We start from the raw sequence: 23,294 nt of genomic DNA on the forward strand, positions 1-23,294 counted from the left end.
AAAGAATATTCCAGTGAGAATATTGCCATGGGGAATCAGAGTACAGTATCTCAAGGAGAAAATAAAAACCAAATGTAGTAAAACGGACTTTTCTATTTATTGTTTCCTTGCAGTTATTTTAGAACCTTAGTCTCCCCAGAAAGTATCTTCAATTATAACATTAAAAGTTTGAGTACAACTTGTTCTGAAATCTATTATTTATTACAGCAAAGCATAATCTTATTCTACTGCTTGGCAAATTTAGGCTTCCTATTCACATTGGAACAGATGATGGATTTACCATCTAGCTTCTCTTTTAATTATTTTCTTTATGAGCAATGCTTTCTCTTTCTCAGCCATTGAAAAATAGTACGTATACTGACATTACTCCAAAAATCATCAGCATAAATTCAATGGCCCACTTCCAGGAGCTGGATAAAAATCCATTCTCCAAAGTCTTTCATCATTTATCCCATAGGACAGTAATTACTGGAATATAGAAGAGGTAAGGACATCAGAATTTCAAGCGATATTTATGTTTTATCAAAGGTTCTCTGATGTTTGCTTGGTGGGATAAGGCCCCAATCTGCAGACAGTTCCCCTGCGCCTCTTCCCAGCACACACACATATAGGTGGAGAAATTTTAGTCTGTGTAGATGTTTCTCTTGACAGAGGAGTATCCAGGTCAGCGGAAAACAGGAGAAAAGTTCAGAATAATGTCATAGAATAGGAGAAAAAAGACCTTTGGAAAGCTAGCAAATAACTTATTTCTCAGGCACAAATGTAAAGGTTACCTTTGAATCTGAAGGCAAATTTCAATACATTAACCCTTTCCCCACCAAGAATTCATCAGAATAGAAACAAAAGTTCTATTCTTCATATTTAAAATTATTGTTCTTCAGTGGGTGAATGGATAATAGACCGATAAATACACTCAGCAGAATATTAATCAGTGAAAAAAGAAGTGCAGGTATCAGTCCTCAGGAAGACTTAGAGGAACAAGGCAAATCTATGGAGGCAGTAAAAAGATAAGTGGTGGTCAAGGGGGGATGACCAGGCACAAAGGATTATTTTATTCTGTATGATTCTATAATGGCAGATTCATTTGCAAAACTTATAGAATGTGTAACACACACACAAAAGAATCCCTAATGTAAACTAATAGATTTAGTTAATATTAATGTATCAATAGTTATTCATCCATTATAACAAATGTACCACATTAAAGCAAGAATCCGTCAAAGAAAGGATACATCAGTCAGAAAAAACTGTGCAAAGAAATAAGAAATTTGATCTTCCCGTTAATCCATAGGTAGGCATGGGTAGGTGGTAAAAGAAGGCGGGCATGACCCAGTGGGGAAACAAGAGTAGAGATGTATTGAAAGGACTGAGGCATATATGTGGTAGAACAACGAGTGAGAGAAGCCAGGCCCAGAAGAAAGGCACTCAGCTCCAGAAGTCAAGGGGAGTAAGTTTTGATAGAGTGGGGGCAGATCAGTAGAGCCCTTTGAAGGGAAAGCAGAAGTTTATATTTGTTATAGTAGACAGTAGGCAGACTTAGAATGTATTTGAACAGAAGACCAATATAAGATACAGTTGATGCTAATTATTCATGTATATATAATTTCCAAATTTCTCTTGTTGAAATTTATTTGTAACCCCCAGGTCAATATTCACAGTCATTCATATACATGTACAAGCAAAGAAAGAAGCAAAAAAACCAAGATGTGAATAATAGGGGGAAACTGCAGAGGGGTGGAGTGGGGTATAGATGAGAAATCTCAGTAACTGACTACGCAATCTTTCTGCAAACGTAAAACTACCCTTAAAAAAGTCTCTCACAACAACAACAAAAAAACTAAACTAACAATATGAATTAAATATATGTAAAGAGAGGGAAAAATGGACTTACTTCTGGTTCACAATCAGCCACTCCCGAACATAATGTCTGAACACAGTCCCTGACGTGAGGGTCCAGTTCAACCCTAAGAAGTCAGAAAATAAAATAAACATATGTTATTTCTGGGTTAAAACAACAAAAGAAGGGGCCTCCCTGTGGCGCAAGGGGTTGAGATGCAACCTATGACGCTATCCGCAGCCACTGCAGCATGAGTTCCATCCCCGGCCAGGGAGCAACCCACATGGCGCAGCAGACCTCTCCTGTCTCCTCCTCTGCTCCCCTGAGCAGTGTATTTCAGTCAGTCTGCCTGTTCTGTTCCTCACTGTCTCTGGTGAATCCTCTCACCCTCCACACCTCTGGCCTGTACCCCAGTTCTTGTATGCATAAATAAACAAAAACAAAACAAAACAAAACATCCCTTATCATAACCAAGGACAGCAGCATGATTTTTTTCCAAAGATTTATTTATGCAAACAAGAGCTGGGATACGGGCCAGAGATGCGGGGTGCGAGTGGGGAACAGAACAGGCAGACTGACTGAAATACATAGCCGAGGGGAGCAGCGGGAAGACAGGAGAGGTCTGCTGTTCCATGTGAGTCACCACCCTGGCTGGGGATCGAACTTGTGCTGCAGTGGCTGCCTATAGCTTCATAGTGCTGTGTCTCAACACCTTGCGCCACCAGGGAGGCCCCAGCAGCATGATTTTATATCTGTATCAAATGAGAATGCTAAGGCTGTTCTTACTTGTTCATCTCTAGTGTTTGAAGTATTCCTGAGGCAATAAAATTTTTACTTTGATGAGAAAAACTTGTTGGCATTTTATGCTTTGTGGGTTTTCTTTATTATAGAGAATTATGTTAAACTATACCTATCCCTGAAGGCGTTCCGACACAAGACAGGTAGAACTTGATATAATCACATACAAAACAAGGAAAATAAGTGCAAATACCAATTTCTTACAAGGGTAATTTGGGCATTTTTTTTGCTCATGTGTAACCTTGTTAGGACATGCAAGTTTTCCTTTCTGAAAATCATGAAGAACTATTGTCTTAGACTTTGAGGAGTTGACAGGCATGGGCTTTGGGTGACGACAATTAATTTGGGTGTTTCCTGCCATACCTACATAGGAGTGTGTCATGAGAGACACTTTTCATGTGCTTCAGAGTTTTGAAATCAGAGATAATAATTTGACGATAGTAATAACAACAATTCTAATAATTATAATTCAATAAAATAGAAATAAACTATTCCTGAGTAGTAAAGCCTTTTGTTTTTATTTCTAAATGTGTTGAAACTAGAGATAGCTAGGTCTAAATGTCATGAGTTTTAAATTTCTTGTTCGTAGAAAAGGGATAAGAACAATACCCTCCTTGTGGGACTGCTGTTAGACCTACATGAAAAATTGTAATACTGGGCCTCCCTGGTGGCCTACAGGTTAGGTCTCAGCACTGTCACCATTAAGGCTTGACTTTGTTTCCTGGCCAGGGAGCTAACCCACATATGACACAGCAGACCTCTCCTGTCTTGCCTGCTGCTCCCCTCAGCAGTGTAATTCAGTAAATCTGCCTGTTCTACTCCCCACTCTGTCTGGTGAATCCCCTCACCCACCTCTGGTCTATATCCCAGTTCTATGCAAAAATAAACAAACAAACAAAATTTAAAATTAAAGAAAAATTGAAATATTTAGGCACATGGATCCTGGACCTTTACTGCCCAAATCCCAGCCCTGTCTGTGAGTGACCTTGGCCATCATTCAAACCTTCTGTGCCTGAGTTTCCTCAACTTTAAATTATTACTCTTAGAGCACTGTGATGAAGATTAAGTGGTTAGTGTGCGAGTGCTTAGAAAAGTGTCCGGCACAAATGGTTCACACTTACATACCACTTATTATGAACTAGGCACTGAGGTAATCACTTCACCCATATTAATCCAGTAATTTGAATTAATAATAGGGCAGGGGTTATTATTATTCTCATTTTGCAGTGGAGTGAGATAAAGATCTTGCTTAAAGTGACACCGCAAGAGGTAGAAAAGGGACTTTAATCAACTGTTCAGAAGCAGAGTGCAGGCTTATTTCTACGACACTATGGCAGTTCAACATAAACTTCTGAACTAGACACAGGGATTCAACAGCAGTCAGTGGTTGTTTACTCTGATGATGTCAATGATAACTTTCTAGGTTATAATTATATAGAAAACTTTTTGGCCACAGTTGAAGTAGTAGAGGTTGTTTGAAAGTCATCAAACAGTTACAAATTTTGGTGACAAGACAATATTATACTCAAAAATGAACACTAAGGAAAAAATTTCCTCTTCTATCAAATTGCACAAACTAAAAATTCTCCTGACTCTAAGGTTATGGTATTTTTTTTAAGCTTTTTCACTTAATTTTTATTTATTTTTTTTAAAAGATTTATTTATTTATTCATACAAGCACTGGGTACAGTCAGAAGCGCGGAAGGGTGAGAGAATTCACCAGAGCCAGAGCTGGGAGCAGAACAGGCAGACTGATGAAATACACTGCTGAGGGGAGCAGTTGGCGCGGCAGGGGAGGTCTGTCATGCCATGTGTGACCCTCCCCGGAGGCCAGGGATCAAACAGGCGCTGCAGAGGCTGTACCCCAGTGCTCAACTGCTTTGCCACCAGGGGAGGCCCAAGTTATGGTATTTTAAAGATTTTTTTCCAAGAATCTAACTTCACTTGAAGACAATCAAATTTTACACAAAGAAATAAAATTAAATAATGATTCTCTACCAAAGGTAAAAATAATAGCCATTACCTTTATTAAAATCATACCTGAATACATGGATTGAGAGCAGGGAAAAATGTTTCTGAAGGATAACGGTGTTTTTGTTTTCTGGGAATTGAGTTTTTTTTTTTTTAAATGCTAGAGTTAAACATATGTTTAGCTCTCCTAAGTGAATCAGAATTACCTAAACCAGAGAGAAAGTATCATGATGAAACCATGTTACTGTTATTCAATCTTCTTATGTTAGTGACGAAATGAAATCCAAAATAGAACTATACTACCCCAGAGTAAGAGGGTAGGGTTTATGTTTCATGATCTCCTTTCTGGGACTTTTTGGGGAAGATGAAAATGTTGAAAATGCCCAACAGGATGTGAATCTTAATTTTGTTTTGAAAACAAACGCAAATAAAAGTTCAACCTACACCTTATAGGGACATTGTATTTTACACTATGGAAGTTTTATTTAGATATAATTCCACTGTTTAATACTAAGAGCTAATGTCCACATCTATAATCACACAGACTCATCAACACAGAAACTCAAGCCCTAAATAGTAATTTACATTTTTATTCTAGAGCTTTTCCCATTGTTTTTCCATTTCACAAAATTCAAAAGAAGGGACTTTGCCTTATTTATCTACTTATGCCAGTCCCCAACACATAGTAAATGCTCAACAAATGTGGGCTGAAGTTAGGTTTCTGACTTGATCTAGCCTTTTTTGTGGAAACATTTAAAATGCTTTTGGGGCCTCTCTGGTGGCACAAGGGGTTAAGTCTTAGAACTATGAAGCTATCAACAGCCATTGCAGCATGAGTTCAGTCCCCAGCCAGGGAGCTACCCACATGGCACAGCAGACCTCTCCTGTCTTGCCTGCTGCTCCCCTCAGCAGTGTATTTCAGTCAGTCAGCCTGTTCTGCTCCCCACTCTGTCTCTGATGAATCCTCTCACACACACCCCACTCTGGCCTATACCCCAGTTCTTGTATGCATAAATAAATAAAAATAAATCTTTAAAATGCTTCTGAAGTGAGGCATTTCAAGGATTATTGTTTAAAAATCTTGATATTCTCACAAATGGAGAAAATGAGGCTTCATAAGGTCACATGATTTGCCCAAGGTCACTAAGCTGACACCCAGGCAGTCTGGCTCCAGGGATTGCACTCTTCACCTCTTCTTGACCATTCCGTTTTGTTTCACTTCATCCCTTTAACTGACCTAGACCCCACAAAGATTTTCAGAGATTCTGGCCAAACCAATTTAAAAATTATGATTAGGTGATAGTACCACAGAGTTGTTAGCAACTTTGTTTATTTTAAAGGAAGTCCAGAATTAGGGCATATCTCTCCTTCCCTACACTGCCCCCCATCCCATTTACTGATGACAGTCAGAATCCCATCTACATTTTAAAGAAAATGATTTACCCTTCCTCTGGCAAAGACGGCTGCAAAGTCCGACATTCCTTTGGTTTGAACTCCACATCCAAGTCGTCTTGGGCAAAGTCATCCAGCTCCTGAGCAAGCTCCACATCCAGGCTGTTCAGGTGTGTCATCAGAAGTCCTTCAAAGTCCCCTGGTTCCACTGGGTCATAAAACTGAGGCTGGAGGGGTAAGAAAAAGAGAAAGGAGGTTTCTACAGGGTTTTCAGGCAAAAGTTCTAAGAAGATAGTAGAATTCACCTGGCCCTTCCTTTCACTCAGTAAGTACTTCACTCAGCATACAATGAAATGTCTTTAGAGGAGCTGTCAAACACAGAAGCAGTGATATGGAAAGGAAAAGAAACGCAGCACAGAAAGTCAAGTCGTAACATGATGAGTAATTAAAATTACACCCCAAGGCAGAATTTTTCTCTGCTTAATTGCATCTTGATGAGGAACCCTAAGGAGATCCAAAATGAGATCACAAGTCTTTGCTGAATTTTTATAATTTCTCCTGCAAAAGCTCTCTGAGGCCATGTTTACCCAAATACAGAGGAGTAGTGAAAAGAGGCAATTTTGCATAAATTTTGGCAAACTCAACACACTCTTCCTATCTGCATATTTAGGCACAATAGTTCCTTTGGCCTTGGTTATTCTATACATGGGTTCTTACAAGCTCTTCATGTATAATTACGGCACACAGTGAACCAGACTTGGTGCTGCCAGGTTGACTGGGGCTGGCATGAAAATACTGCCTCTGACTGCAGTTAGAAGAGCAAACTAAGGGAAAGAAGCTGAATATTTTCACATGACTTTTAAAGTTTTCACATGATGTTTTCAACTGCCACAGTGGGGAAGGGAAGGAATAAAAGTAATGATAGAAGTAGAAGGTAATTTTTTAAATAATTTTCAGTAATAAAATTTAAAGTTGGCAATTAAATATATCTTCATAGCTATGAAATCCAAAGACAGAATCACTTATGGAAATAAAAGAATCACTTAGATCAAGAAGATTTTTCTAATACTAATGCCAGCAGCTCTATAGTACCCATTTATGGCAGACTATTTGGGGTCATCAGCCCAAGGAGGCATTGCTTGCACCCCCACCAAATGGACCAAAAAAAAAACAAACAAACCACCCAGACTGTTGACTTGTACTGTCTCAATATGAAGCAAGGACAGACAGATCCAAAGGAAGTGCTAACAAAACCGGTTTTTCACTACACTGAAACCATACACCAGACTAGAGGTAAAGGCTCCTACTGGAAAGGAAAATACAATGCTCTTGAAAGGCAAAGGGAAATAAGATGAGAGTGTGTAAATGTGACTTTCCCTGTCTCCTCCTCAACCCTCCTGTCTCTGGTGATGGTAGACATGAGTGACATACTGGGGAGTGAAGATGAAGAGGAGAATTGAGGGAACATATGTCCTACTTCTTGTCTGAGATCTTGAAAGTGTCACACAAACCTTATGTCAGCAGGTCCAAAGGGGACACAACAGAAAGCAACAGGATATACTTCAGTAGGAGAGAGCAAGGGCACCTCTTATTTCCTCATGACTCCCATGTGGTGGGACAAAGGAAAGAGAGGTTTCTCTGGGTCCTCACTGGGAATCTAGGGGTCAGCGAAGGAGATGACCTTCATCCTTAGAGAGTGCCACTAAGAGCGAAGCAATTGGGAAGAGCAGAGACTAAGGGACCCACATCAATCTATGTAGAAACCAGGTAAGGACAGGGTTTGCAAAAGGACAAAGGGAACAAATCATCATCTATGCACACAACAAATCAATCTGCCTCAGCACCAGTACAGAGTTCAGAGTGAGGATCTGAAATTATTTCAGTTTCAAATGAGGAAAACTGGATTTTTAACATACCTATCGTTAAACTGTAAAGGTTATACCCAATGAACTAATAATTCTTGAGCACTTACTATGTGCCAAGAAATCAGAATAGATCATTATATATATTGGCTCATTTAAATTTCATGAAAACTATATAAAATACACGCTTATGATCCCCATTTTACAGAACAGGACATCGAAGGCTACAGATTTAGTAGCATGCCCATGTTTTTATGGCTGGCAAGTAGCCCATTTGGAATTCAAAGCTAGACAGGTTCACGTTCTCAACAACTATAATTTTGTTTCTCTTGTGGGCTTGTCAGAGAATCTACATTTCCAAAATAATTAAAACACAGGACAACAGCAAGTATATTTGGAAGAGAGTCAAAAACATCATTACCCACAAGTTCCATTTGGAGTCTCATGAGATCAGCTGCTTGAAATAACAGTGAATGAATTAATTAACTAATTTATTAAAGTAATAGTAAATATAAATGCATTATGAAGACTATCAATTATGCAAATATATACTTTCAAATTATATTAATGCATCATTTGAAGCAATGTGACACAAGCACTAACTCCTAAGTAGAAACTTCTATAGAGAAATGGCATTTGTGTGGAATTACCAAGAAAAATATTCAGGTACAGCCAAAGTATTATACTTGTCATGTTTCTGAAATACATAGTCACAAATGAAAAACTTGGGTGACAGCAACACCTACAGATATAGGCCAGACGGTCCAAAAATCAAGAAAAGAGTGGCCAATTTTCTCATTTAGCTGTTATTTGTTGAGCATCTACTGAATGTAAGTCACTGAGTTGGGCATAAGGAATACAAAAATGCACAGGTAGCTAGTTGCATGATTCTTTGCATACATTTTTAGTAAACCATGAGGTGGTAAAGTTAGCCACATTCTCACATAAATGATGCTATCTTTGGAGGGGGCACTATGATAAAGAATGCAGTATCATCACTGAACACATTGGGGGGCAATGTGCCAAGTGCAATATATACAATTGATCATAAGGTCATAAACCCTTGAGGGCTGATTATATTTCAGGACTAAAAAGATTGGAAGCACAAACTGTTCTACCACTACACACAACTGACATTTAAAAATGGTATCTCCCTCTTACTCACTGAAATTAACAAGGGAGGAAACTATTTATTCCAAATGAGACATAAACTCATCTTGCTTTTGGGAAGTGGGTGGAGATCCCAATTACTTTCACTAGGCCTCTAAGCAAGTTGTTCCTTTTGCAAATTCAAATAATAACCAGGACCCAGAAGAGATTTCTGTTCTCTAAAGTACCTGAATTCTTAATCTTTAGAGCAAGTTTTACTATGAGGTAATCAAAAGGCATACACATCTATTTAGTGATTAGCAAAAGGAGAAAAGAAAGATTGAAGAGAGTTGTAGTGACCTTGTATTTTAATGGATGAAGTTTTGGAATTGGAGGAGGGGAGGGAATGTTAATCCCTAAGGAAAGAGTTGGGCCCTTGAAAGCTTCAAAGCAAAATGTGAATATTAACTATTTTGTTACTCTGTTATTGAGCTTATAGGGGTTCCTACTCTGTGTAAACTCCAATGACTAGTTTAATCTTTGGTGTGATCTTCAACATAATTTCAAGAGGGACACCTTACATCATGAATCATCACATCATTAAAATAGTATGGGGCAGGAAAAAAACCCAAGTAATCAAAATAAAAACAAAAAAAATCCTTTTCAAAATATAAAAATATGTGTATGACTATATATAAAAGACTGAAAATTAGGGCCTCCCCTGGTGGCGCAGGCGGTTGAGCGCAGCGCTGTGAAGCTGTCCGCAGCCTCTGCAGTGCTGGTTCTATCCTGGCCAGGCGGCAAGAATCCCACATGGTGCAGCAGACCTCTCCTGTCGTGCCCGCTGCTCCCCTCAGCAGTGTATTTCGTCAGTCTGCCTGTTCTGCTCCCTGCTCTGACTCTGGTGAATCCTCTCACCCTCCTGTGCATCTGGCCTTTACCCCGGTTCTTGTGAAAATCTTTAAAAAAAAAAAAAAGGACTGAAAATTATCTGAAGTGAAGCTTCACTTATTGTGATGGGTTTGTGATGTGTCATCTTGGCTGGGCTGAACTATATTCCATGGTCTCCCTTCCTATATATTTCCTAACAGGGTGGACTTCATGAGTTTTCTCTATTAAGACCTGCAAGATAGAAGGCAGGTTGCAGTTATTTTATAGCATCCACACATCTACTGATAGAATCAAACACTTAATTCAGGCAATGATCTGAAGAGGTGAAATAACTTAACCCAAGTTATACAGATAATCACAAATGACCTCGGTCCCTTGTCATGGCAGTAGAGGAGCTTCATGTGGCTCTGGATGGGGCTAGGGAATGAGGTGTTATGTCTTCAGGTACGTTGGTCTTGTATCTTTTATTCCCTTGCATCTATTGAGCTGCTCCTGACAGACAAGTCTTGTCAAAGTTATCAAAAGCCTTCAATGGTCATTGCTCAGTTCTGATTATCTACAGCATTGGGCACAGATAATCACTCCTTTCTTGAAACACAGTGTTCATATGGAGGAGAAAAACTGTGTTGGTGTGCCTCCGCCTCTGAATGTTCATGTACCAGGAAACCCCTCTGTGCCAGGCAAACTGGGATAGTTGGTCATTTTTTCTAAGCTCTTCTGCAATATGGTGTTACAGGGTTTTCTAAAAAATCTTTTCTCAATCTGCATCCACTCCCAGATGATCTCACTCCCATAGTTTTACATGCCTTCTTCTTCTTCTCCTTCTACACTTCTTCTTCTTTCTCCTCTTTCTTTATCGTTATTATTCCTATTACAAATATATCTACAACTTCAACATTTGCCCTAAAATCCAGGTTGGCATTTGAAATTATACCTAACATCACTACTCAGTGACCTAATAGGCTTTCCAAGGATAACAAATTCAAAACCAACTCTTATTTTTCCTAGCAACCCATTTTTCAAATATTTTCCAAGTCTCTGCCACATCTCAGCAAGTGGCAATTTCATTTTACTGACTGATCAGGGCAAAATCTTTGGAGTTACTGAAGATTCCTCTCTTTCCCCTAACCCTACATATTATCCATGAGAAAAATTTTATCTACTTCTAAAATATATCCAGAGTCTGGGCCTCCCTGGTGGCATAAGGTGTTAAGCACAGCACTATGAAGCAATCCACACCCTCTGCAGTAGGAGTTCAATCCCCGGCTGACCAGCGAGGAACCCACATGGCACGGCAGACCTCTCCTGTCTCACCCGCTGCTCCCCTCAGCGGTGTATTTCAGTAGATCTGCCTGTTCTGTTCCCTGCTCTGTCTCTGGTGAATCACACCCTCCTGCACATCTGGCCTGTACCCCAGTTCTTGTATAAACAAACAAACAAACAAACAAACAAATAAATAAATATTTTTTAAAAATTAGAGCCATCATATCGCAATCTCTATAAAAGTTAAACCGTGCCACAGTCAGCCTTTGCTCAATGCTTCCAGTCACTTCCTATCTTAATCGAAGTAGAATCAGAGAACTTCTGTGGTCTCTGAAGCCTCTGACCCATCTCTTATTTTCTATGATTTCATCTCCTACTACCCACTCTGCTCAGGTCACTTCCTTGCTATCCTTCCTTGCCACACTCTCTTGCTTTGGGGACTTTGCAATTCTATTCTCTTCCCTCAGATATCTGTCAAATTCATTCAGAATTCTTCCCTTTCCAGTCACATTGAAGACCACCCAATATAAAATAGCCCATCTTCTGTACCACCCTTGACTCCCTAACTCTGTTTCAGTCTTCAAAGCATTTACTACTCTCCTTGATATAATCCACATTCACTAATTTATGTCCCCCATTCAAAAGGATGAGGTCTATGAGAATAGACCTTTTGAGATATTTACTACTGTACCCCCCTAGCTTCTAGAATAGTACCTGGCACCAAGTGAGACCCAATATATATTTTATATCTATTTCTTGAGTGAATGAATGCTTAAAATGATTCTCCCAATTTTGTACCATCTAAGTAAACTGAACCAAAAGCAATAAAGTTCTCCAGGTCTTAAAGATTTCAAAGTACCTCCTGGTTAGATTAAACTATGCTCCTTGCTTCCTCCAATGGCAGTCTTCACCAATGCCATTGAGTGGGAGGTGCTGCCATGAGCATTAGTCTATTTTTACCAAGGCTGATTCATTCCTTTGTTTTAAAATTACAGTAATGAAACCCCTGTTCTGCATGCAGGGCATTACTCTTTCATTTTATCTTCCATAGCAAATCTGCATTAAAACACATTGAAAGTTTCATTTTCCATCATGTGTCCTCCAGTGGGATCAATGAAGTCTAAGAACAGCTCAACTTCTTGAAAGATGAAGCACAAAAGAGCGATACCATCAGAAAAACAAGAGAGGATCATATTTATCAAGTGATCTACCATTTAACTCCTCCTTAGTGGTAAAAGAAAAAGACTGCTTTATTGCACAGAACCTTAAACACATAACAGAAACAAAGGCTTTCTAAGGTATAAGGCTTCTTTTTTTTTTTTTTACATAAATGTTATATATAAACATGTCATGTAACCATGGTGTTTTGGTATATATCCAGGATGTGGCTTTTACATCCTTTTCTTCAGCCAGAACTGTTATGGTCCACTTGATTTATTCCATTTCTTTAAAACTTTAAAACTTCTCTTTTCTCAATTTTTAAAATTGTATTTTTCTCTCTATAAAGATGTAGGTTAAGGATATTATCAATATACACAGTAGCTCAAATCCTTCTTTCTCTCCTAGGGCACAAGTGTCAACCCTATTTTCTTTTATATGTTTCATTCCTCTCTCTAATTTAAGTAATCAGAAAATAATTTTAGTATTTTACAGTTCAATTTAATTTAATCTTATTTTTTTAAGGTTTTTTTTTTTAAAGATTCATTTATTTATTTATACAAGCACTGGAAACTGTCAGAAGCGTGGGAGGGTGAGAGGATTCACCAGAGCCAGAGCAGGGAACAGAACAGGCAGTGTGACAAAGTACACTGCTGAGGGGAGCAGCAGGTGCGGCAGGAGAGGTCTGCGTGCCATGTGGGACCCTCGCAGGCGGCCGGGGATCGAACCAGTGCTGCAGAGGCTGCGGGCAACTTCGCAGCCTAGCGCTCAACCGCTGCGCCATCGGGGAGGCCCTACAGTTAAATTTTAATGAATACAGAAAATACCATTCTTTGCCTACATAGGTGGCAAGTATCAGAGGGTGTTTGGCCACCTGTTCACATGGCTGTGGCAATGGAGAATGCCAAGGTCACTGGGTGATTCTATACACAGATGTGTCTACATACAAGGCTACCCTCTCTGGCATTGGTCACAAAGGACTCTGACAGGAGTGTGAGATCGAACCAGCGCGTCTATTATCATGTCTAAAAAACAATTCTAAATGATGGATCTTCTCCATATTCAAAAAGGTAAAATTAAAAATATTTTACTACTTTTAAAATGTATGCACACACAATCATCACTGCTAACATTTATAATCAGAGATAAATAACAAAAACCCAATAAAACAAAACCAAAATTCAAAGATATCCTTCCTCTCATTTGGTTTTAGATTTATGACAGAAGCCACTATATTTCTGTAATAATATATTGAAAGGTTTTCAAATGGTTCTTGCTTACCATACTTTCTGAAATTCAGAGCAACCAGGAAAATAAAAGAAATTTTGCCTTTCTTTATCTTCTTCCTCCTATTTGGGTTACTTCTATTTACACATATTCTTTAAATGACCCACAAGTGGACCACATGTTATAGGTCCACTTTAAAATGGTGACAGGAACTTTAAAATGGTTATAGGAACTTTAAAATGGTGATGCCCTGGGCCCAACAATTTTGATGTAATTTTCCTATGGCAGACCTGGCTGAAAACATGATTGTAAAGGTCACAGGTAACTCTAAAGTGAGACCCTTCCTCTAAGTCTTTTCACCCTCTTCCACCCCACGATGGTATTATAGTCCAAATACCTACCAATATTGAAGCCACTATACATTCTCTATATTATCTGTCCTTCCAAATGCATCATAAGGTCCTTTATAGGCAAATCCTTCTCCTGTTCATCTAATTTTAATCTCCTATGTTATCTCTATAGTGCCAAGCACACAGGCAGCAGTATTAACCATCATTTATAGAGCTATGGAATTCTATGCTGACTCTAATTAGGATAGTATCATTATTATGCCAATATTGCAAGTGAGGAAGCTGAAGCTTTCACAGAAGTTAAGTAACCTACCCAAATCACATAGTTAATAAGTGGCAGTTATACTTCACCCTAGATCCAGTGGATTCCAAATTCTTGCCTCTTACGAAACAAACTTATAACAGATTGGGCTTTAAATAACTTGGTGCACTTACATATTTTCAAAAATTAAACAATCTTTTGTATCACCATTTGGGGCTGCTGAAATGATGGTTATAGGCAAATGAGCCAAAGGTCAAAATGCACTTGCCCTTATTTTCTTTTTTTTTTAAAGAAATTTTATTTATTTATTTTTTTAAGATTTATTTATTTATACAAGAACCGGGGTACATGCCAGATGTGCGGGAGGGTGAAAGGATTCACCAGAGACAGAGCAGGGAACAGAACAGGCAGATTGACTGAAATACACTGCTGAGTGAAGCAGTGGGACAGACAGGGGAGGTCTGTCACACCATGTGGGTATCTCCACAGCCGGCGGGAATTGAACTGGCACTGTAGAGGCTGTGGACAGCTTCACGGCGCTGCGCTCAACCACCTGCGCCACCAGGGAGGCCCACTTGCTCTTATTTTTAATTGTTCAAAATAATATATTGAACAGTCTATTGCTTCTCATTTAGGGAAGGATTTTAAAAATTGTCTCATGTTGGGATGCTAGGTATAAACTATTCCTCTGTCTTGCCAGAAATTAGCCTTACTGATAAATTATCTTACTGTCCCATAATCTTTCAGGAAATAAGAATAAAATTTGTAAGGGGGGCCTCCCCTGTGGTACAGGCGTTTGAGCGCAGAGCTGTGAAGCTGTCCCACAGCCTCTGCAGCACTGGTTCCATCCCAGCTGGCTGGCGAGAATGCCACATGGAATGGAAGACCTCTCCTGTCGTGCCCGCTGCTCCCCTCAGCAGTATATTTCGTCAGTCTGCCTGTTCTGTTCTCCGCTCTGTCTCTGGTGAATCCTCTCACCCTCCCGCCCATCTGGCCTGTACCCTGGTTCTTGTATAAATAGATAAATAAATCTTTAAAAAAAAAAATTTTGAAGGGAATGGTAAATCATCATGTGGATTAATTGGATTAATGATTTCTGTTAGAGGAGCCTTCATTTAGGAAAATGACTCAAAGGAGACAACAACCACTTACACAAACATTACAATCACAGCAAGAAGTCAACTTTAGGGTGATGGGATGCAGAGAGAGAGAGAAAAAGAACATACCGGCCTTTTGGCTCCCTCATGCCACCAGTCCCTAGGGAAGTAAACAAAAGGAAAAGAAGCAACAGACTGCTAAAGCTGGCATAGAGACTTGGGGAAGATATTCAGCCAATCAAATGGAAATAACTAACAGAGTTTGAAGGATACTCATTTGCAAATAGCCAAGAATAAATTATGACAGTTAGGAACACATGATTTTTGTATAGTTAAACATTTTGCCTGCTTTTGCTGCCTCTTTGATATTTTGTTAGACAATGAGGAATTACATCACAAGTTGATTTGGTTACTTTCATTGAAATTCATTTTCATCAAAATCTACTGATGAGGCAGAATAACTGCCCCAAAAGAATACCTGAAAATATTAATCATATTTTCAGTTATTTTAAATCAAAAAATTTTTTTTCTGGAAAGAATTTAAAATTGCAGCATTAAAGCTAAAGCTGGTGTGGAAAGGGTTAAAGCCTGTTAGCTGAACTTCCTTAAGGTCTCTTAATAGTGATGTGCACATTGTTTCTCAAGACAGCTACTGCAGAAGACTAAAGTTTAACTTACAAAAGAAAAAAAAAGGACCCAATTCACCCTTTTCCCACATTGTTTAAAATATAAAACTGTATCCAGTCACCTCATAACTGAATTTTGCATATTTTGGAACACAATTTGAGGCAGAAATTTTTTAAATTGGTTTTCAATGAAACATATATTAGCACCATCTTACACCAAAAAGCATATATAATTAATCTTGGCTTAAAGCTTATCTAATAGCGCTGAAAACATGACCACTATGCATTTGATGTGCTTTTATTATAATCTGCAGTTTTGAAACAGACAGGAAAAGTACAAATAAAAAGGGCAGCTTAGCAAGCCACCAAAGTCATAAAAACAAAAATTTTTGAAGAAATGTCATCGCAATTCACCTCTTCCAGTAAAAGGTGCTATACACTTTTTAGTGCTACTATTCATCAATGACACAACACACAGATTATCCTAATGAAATAACCACAAATCACTCCAGTAAACATACCTTTAAAAGATACAGTAACACGGCGTGAAAATTGTTACAGGAGACAAAATGGCGGCTACCGGAAACTGAGTGGAAGGTTACAAAATTTTAAAGAGCAGAAGTGGTTTTGAAGTAACAAGTGAGAAAAAAAAGTAATCTAACCTCCTCAATATAACCACTAGCACAAGCGAAAAATTGCGGCCTTGTTGTGTGAGGAAGTGAGCAGGGTGAGGGCTGCAGCTCTCTCAGAAAGGAAGTGAATACTCACTTCTGGTTTTATAAACCATTTAAGACACCCTTGGTACATGTCTGGCATTGGATTCTCAAATAATATAAAACACTTACAATTTATAACATAACGTAGTTGGCAAATAGTGTTCATACAAAAATGTAAGAAATTTTCAGCTTAACAGGACAATATTTTATTTTAAAAATGAAGGTTTATACTGATTCCAATCATATGATGTTCCATTTAAGGTAAAATTATGATGGCAGAAATGAATCAATGATTGCCTATGACTGGGAGCTGTGGTTTGGGAGTTGAGACAGACTGCAAAGGGGCTTTTTAGGTGAAGGACTATTCTGTATCTTTCTTGAATAGAGGTTAAATAACTACGAATTGACCAAATACATCAAATTGCACACCTAAGATTGTTACAGAGAGGAACTGTCACAGTAATCTCTATTAAAAAGGGAGGTTCCATGTTCCATGGCCCCCAATAAAGGGTGGGGCTGAGCAGGGAGGGTAAGCTAGAGGAGAGGTGGAAAACACAGAAGGGGACATGTGGAGGAGAGAAAAGTGAATTTCCACTTGCCTCTTGGCTTTGGACTTGCAGAACATGAAAGACACATTGTGAGAGGCTTGTGGGGAGGCTGACAACGGTAGACTTCATCTTGATTTGGGTTTTGATTTTGCTCTTTTCCTTCCAGACTTACCTGGCCCTTTCTGCCCCTCTCCTAGGGTCCCCTGCAGAAAGTGCCTTAGATTTGTGTTAAGTTTTCAGGCCTCAGAGGCCCCACTTTGGGCCAACCGTTTTGGCTGGGTATTTACCCACGAGGGGATGGATAACTTTGAGTATTTTATTAGAAAACTTGCCATCTTGGTGCAAGGGTGCATTGGTGAAGGAAACCCTATGGGGACTATACCTGATGGGGTGGGGGGAAGCAAATATTGTTTGCTGAAAAAAAATGAACAATGATGTAAAAAAAATTTTAAAAATTAATATATAAAAAAAGAAAACTATCATCTTTTCTTCTCTACACACACTAATCCTGTTAAGTTCTTTCACACTAAGAGTATGCTTTGTCTTTATGCAGCAAACAGCATATCCTCTTTAGTGTATGTACGTTTAGGGCCCCAGGGTATTCCTTAGTATCACACTAGCAAAATTGTTATAGGACAGGGAGAGGGGCGGCCCAAACCCCGCAAACCTGCCTATTCTAAATGGGTTCTGCCAACCGCTGCATCAATACAAAACATAGGAAACTTTAATGGGAAGGAACTTTAATAAAACTAGGAAACAATACAGGTAAGGCAAAGAGTCTAGTTTCTAAATGAAGCACCCAAAGTTACCCATCCCCTTGTGGGTAAAAGTCCATCCATATGGGAATGGCCCAGAGCAAGACCCCAAAGCCTGCCACAAGTCTAAAGCATCTTCCAGTGGGGACCCACAGAAAAGGGTCAGAAACAACCAGACAAGCCCGGAAGGAAAAGAGCAAAATCAACATCAAGATAAAAGCTGCCAAAAAAAAAAAAAAAAAGATAAAAGCTGCCATTGTCACCTCCCCATGGGTCTCACCCACATCTGTGTCACCCAGTCCACGACCAAAAGACAAGCGCAGTTTCTTCACATGTCTCTAGGATCCATGCGCCTCCTCCAGGTCTCCTAGCTCCACCCTGCTTGCTTCCTTCCTCAGTCTCCTCTGCAGCTTCTTCTCTCCCTGCTCAGCTCCACCCTCCCTTGGGTGGGGCAGGGAAACTCCCCCTTTCCTGGGGACCACCCTGTTATAAAATGAGCCAATTTTATTGTATGTAAACTGTACTTCTGAGAAAGCAATTAAAAATAATTAAGGTTTGTAACTTGTCTTTTCAGATTTTAGAATATATTTTTCCAGTAAAAGGGTGATATAGATGATAGCAAAATTCTAGTTTAATCCCACCCCTTCCAAATATGTATCATACTTTGAGTGAAATTAAGTAGCCGGGAAGCCCACTATGTCCAGAGACTTCTGAACCACAAGCCCTGTAAGTACACTCTGCACTTTCAAACCCTGTGGAGGGAGGGAAAGGGGATTTGTCTGATGTTAAAAATGAGAAAAAGACTAATTATAATAAAGTGAAAATCAAAATCAACAAGCAACTATAAACCAGAGACACACTGGGGCGGGGGGCGGGGAGAGGAAGGATAAAGGTCAAAATAAGTGGGGGTGCAATTGGATGAGGAATATAACCAAAATGAAAATGCATACATTGTGCAAAAATGAAAAATGATGTAGAATTACATAAAATAAAATATTAAAAAAAAAACGAGACATGTTAGGAACTGGTGGTCAAAGGTGTAAGGTGGAAGTAGAAGATCTAAGGAGTCAGGAAGTAAAAACAGATGCTGGGTACTTCTACCCTTGACCATTCTCTATGCAAATCTGTAACTCATACTTACTAGTTGAAGAGAGGGGAAGCCAGAAGTACTTAGGCTTTGTCGATGGTACTGGCCAAGGTTTGGTGGGAGAGTAAACTGTTTCCTTACTTCCGCTGAAGAAAACCTGGGGTAAAATAGAAACATATAAATGAAGTGGTTATGTTTTTTAAATCATCCAAAGTGTATATACAATATTTGATATCATGTTATAAATTTTATGTCGTGGCTGTGTTGTCATTTAGGAGTCTGTGGGTTTGTTTTTATTTTTTATTTATTTATTTTTTCTTGTGGGACCCTTGCCGGTGGCCGGGGATCGAACTGGCACTGCAGAGGCTGCGGGCAGCCTTGCAACCCAGCGCTCAACCGCTGCACCACCAGGGAAGGCCCTGGAGTTTTTGGGTTTGGAGTGTAGGGTCCTTGGGTTCACCCTGGGAAAGGTTTCACCAGAGCTCCCACTTCAGCAACACGCCGTGAGTTTCCCAGGCGAGTTTCTCTGAGAGACAGAGACATTAGTTATATTTAAAGAGCAGGTTTATTAGGGAAGGGATAAAACAGTTAAAGACATTTGCATAGACACAAGCTGGCAGGAAGAGCTGCCCCAGAAGGGACAGGTTTGCTAAGAGAGGCCTGCATGTTTGCAGGGGGCGGGGCGAGGGGGGGAGTGGCCTTGACAGGTCTCGGGCAGGCAGGAGGCTGCTGCCCTGCAGAGGGAGAACTGGTGAAAAGAGGCACCTGCAGAGTCACAGGTGGGCAGTGGGAGTGCTGCCCCGAGCCTGTGCAGAGACTGCACTAATATAGTCTTCTTCTGTTTGGGAGGGCTCACTCCTTGTGAGGCATTAGTTGGTTGCTAATTTTGGAGAACTATGTAGAATTTGAAAGGGACCACAGATTCTACAATGGGCTCAATTTCCATATCTTTACCTTTGGGGTCTGTTGGGCTCAATCTCAATATCTTAACCCTTGGGCCTGTGCTCTAAATAGCAGTCTGATACCTGCTTGGATTTTATGCTTTAAATCTAGGCGCCTAAGGATCAGAACTGCGCCTAAGGATACTAGTTTCCGCAACTGTGTCATCTGCGCCTAAGGATCTTGGTTTCCATAGCTGTGTCAGTGGCTATGCTAATCTCTTCTACCCCTACCTCCTTGTGAGCTAGGTTTCTGGTCTGTGGTGCACCTCCTTTTCAGTTTTCTTTTATTCTTGTCCTCCATCAGCTGGCCAATCAATCTACAAAACTAAAATGTCCTCAGTGATGAGTGGATTGGCACTGTCGCTTTTGTTTGATAACATATGCCCTTGAGAACTTCACAGAGGTCAGGATGCCTGCAATCATGGCTATAAGTCAGCACTGAGAGGATGATGGCCTGTCAGGAGGAATTGTTGAGGCCCAAGGGATAAAGGAAAAGATCCTGGCAGCTTAGCCCCTGTTCCCCAGCAATTCAGAAACATTGTCTCTACATGAAGAAAGCTGGTTTCTGCCTACATTCCTTTCAAACCTGAGCTGCCATTTTCAACCCACCCATTCTTGTTTCAAGCAGGTGAACCCTTCTACTCAGCTGAGAATTGTTCTCTAGAAAATGCTACAGAACTGTTATGTGAACATTTCTGCCTTCCTGCAGAAGATCTGACCTGGAATTAGATCTGCCCTGGAATTCCAAGGACTTTTCTTTTCTTTCTTTTTTTTTTTTTTCAGATTGTTCCAATTAGAATGATCACTTGAGTCACCCATACTGACATTGCTTAGCTCTCAGCCAATATCCCCAGTAGTGGAGAACCAGGCACATGAAAGTAATTGCTCATTGTCTGCTCACACCTGCTGTCGTGAGTCTGCCGAGCAATGATATGCTGCTTTATGACTTCTGGGCACTCATTTGTAAGTCATTTGGAACTTAGAACACATTTCTGTGAATTAAACTGCAATGAGGTCACTATAGATAGCTAAAAATCAGATAATAAAGGATCAACTGAGATCATATATCTGAAACATGCTTGTATCCAACAAGATAAATTAAAAATGATAAACTCATGCCATCTGTGGCCAGAAGGGAAAAGATAAATATTGGAGGGTTTCACTTATTTGTGGAATATAGGGTAACCAAACAAAGGGTCAGGTAAAAGACAAAACTTGCAAGTTGGACATAGATCTGAAGCATCCAGCAGGAGAGGGGCAGGAAGAGGGGTCAAAACAGGGGAAGGAAGAGCACAGGGGCTGTGGTCATGGTTCACAGGTGATATGGTGGTGGGAGAACTACAGGAATTACACGAGGGGAGAAATCAAATACTGTCCATAAGTGAACGACTATGTAAAAAATAAAACAAATTTAAAGTGAAAAAAATAAACTAGCAAAAATAGTGTGAAATTGTAACAGGGTGGTCCCTAGGAAAGGAGGAAGTCCCAGGTTCCATGCCCCACCCAAGGGAGGGTGGAGCTGAGCAGGAGAGAAGAAGCAGCAGAAGAGACTGAGGAAGGAAGGAAACAGGATGGAGAGCAAGAAGGAGACCTGGAGGAGGCACATGGAGCAGAGAGACACATGAAGAAACTGCGCTTGCCTTTTGGTCATGAACTGGGTGACACAGATGTGGGTGAGAGACCCAGGGGGAGGTGACAATGGCTGTTTTTGTCTTGATTTTGATTTTGCTCTTTTCCTTCCAGACTTGTCTGGTTGTGTTTCATCCTTTTCTGTGGATCCCCACTGGAAGATGCTTTAGACTTGTGGCAGGCTTTGGGGCCTTGCTCTGGGCCAATCCCATTTGGATGGGCTTTTACCCACGAGAGGACGGGTAACTTTGGGTACTTGATTTAGAAACTATATTCTTTGCCTTTCCTGTATTGTTTCCTAATTGTATTAAAGTTCCTTCCCATTAAAGTCTCATATGTTTTGTGTTGATGTGGCAGGTGGCAGAACCTATTTGAGCAGGCAGGTTTGTGGGGTCTGGGGTGCCCCTCTCCCTGCCCTGTAACAAATTGATAAAGTTACATGTTGGTCAAGCTGTGGGGAATCCAGCATGCCTCTCACTTCTATAGGGTTGTATATTGGTTTGTTGTCTCTGGGAAGTAATACTACAGTATGCAGCAAGAGCTATAAAATTGTCATTACTCTTTTATCTAATTATTTCACTTTGGAGAACATACCCCATGGATTTCACATAAACAAAATTATAATTTGAGCAGAAATGAGCAGAAGTACTCTGTATACGATAGCCAATAACTGAAAATAATCAAAGCATCTAGCACTAGGGAAAACGCTGTGTAAATAATAACATAAAAAAGATGAAACATGATTTTACCAATTAAAATAACAGAAGTATGAACTGGGTTGAGGCATAGAACAGAAGTTACAAATAAAAAGTAACACAAGGACTAAATACAAACATACAAAATATATGAGTAAATATGCTGCAAGGATCAGAAATTCTCTTGGTAGTTATATAAAGATACTCTCATAACTATCCCATTTGGCTCTTTCTCCCTATAAAGTGGCATGCAGGCACAGATGCGCTACTTGGGACTTTAAAAAATTATGCAAACATCAACTATTAAGTTTACTTTTATAGAAATTTATTCTCAAAGATCATCTAGCACCCCAGTGCCTTAATCAACCCTCTTCATGTCCATACTGACTCGTGTAGGCAGGGAGATGCCTTTCCCCTGACTACCTGAATAATATAACACAATTAGGGCAAGAGCTCTTACAGACTTGGTGTCCACACAGGTGTTAGGTATGGATTTTATTTCCTCTGCATTTGAGTCTCAGACCAAATTTAACAGGACTAAGATAACTTCCAAGATGCTAGATTTATGTTATTATTTATTCATTTATTTATTTTATTTTGTAACATTGGTTAACAACACTGTGTATGATTCAAGGTATAGGGTCACATCCTTTAGAGTATGTTACCACAAAAAAACACATCCACCACCAAGGCACCCACAGTTCTCAGCCATACTTCAGTTGGCCCCCTCTACACTGAGCTTTCCACTGTTCCCCTCCCCTTCTGGTAACCTTAATTCAACAGATAGATTTCTAGGGTTTGTTATTGATTTGTTTTTGACTAACCCTTTAATTTCCTTATATTCCACATGTAAACCATCCAATATATGTCTTTCTCTTTTTGACTTATTTCACTTAGCATTATCCTCTCTAGTTTCACAGGATGCTATATCCTATTTCCTCGATGAGCTAAAATATCCTTTATCTTTCAAAGGTTATTAAGATACCTTTCTCAGTAACTCAAAATGCTTTATATCATCTTTATTTCTAAAAATTTTACTTGAAGGGAATCTTGGTTTGTTTAAAATATCAGTACCACTATTCTAGAATCTGAATGGTAGA

At 39.6% G+C, this 23,294-nt stretch overlaps 1 protein-coding gene across 1 annotated transcript in view; it reads right to left on the reverse strand.

The window, feature by feature from the left end:
- The window catches only part of DOCK8 (dedicator of cytokinesis 8), a gene marked incomplete at both ends in the record, with an annotated part of 193,459 nt that overhangs the window by 132,660 nt on the left and 37,505 nt on the right, over window positions 1-23,294 (reverse strand). The window contains 4 exon segments of the mRNA XM_084238759.1: window positions 1,892-1,923; window positions 1,925-1,964; window positions 6,050-6,225; window positions 18,984-19,086. Of these exon segments, the coding sequence (XP_084094885.1) occupies window positions 1,892-1,923; window positions 1,925-1,964; window positions 6,050-6,225; window positions 18,984-19,086 (351 nt within the window).

This window comes from Talpa europaea, assembly GCF_964194135.1.
Source record: "Talpa europaea genome assembly, chromosome: 7".
NCBI classification, from domain to species: Eukaryota; Metazoa; Chordata; class Mammalia; order Eulipotyphla; family Talpidae; genus Talpa; species Talpa europaea.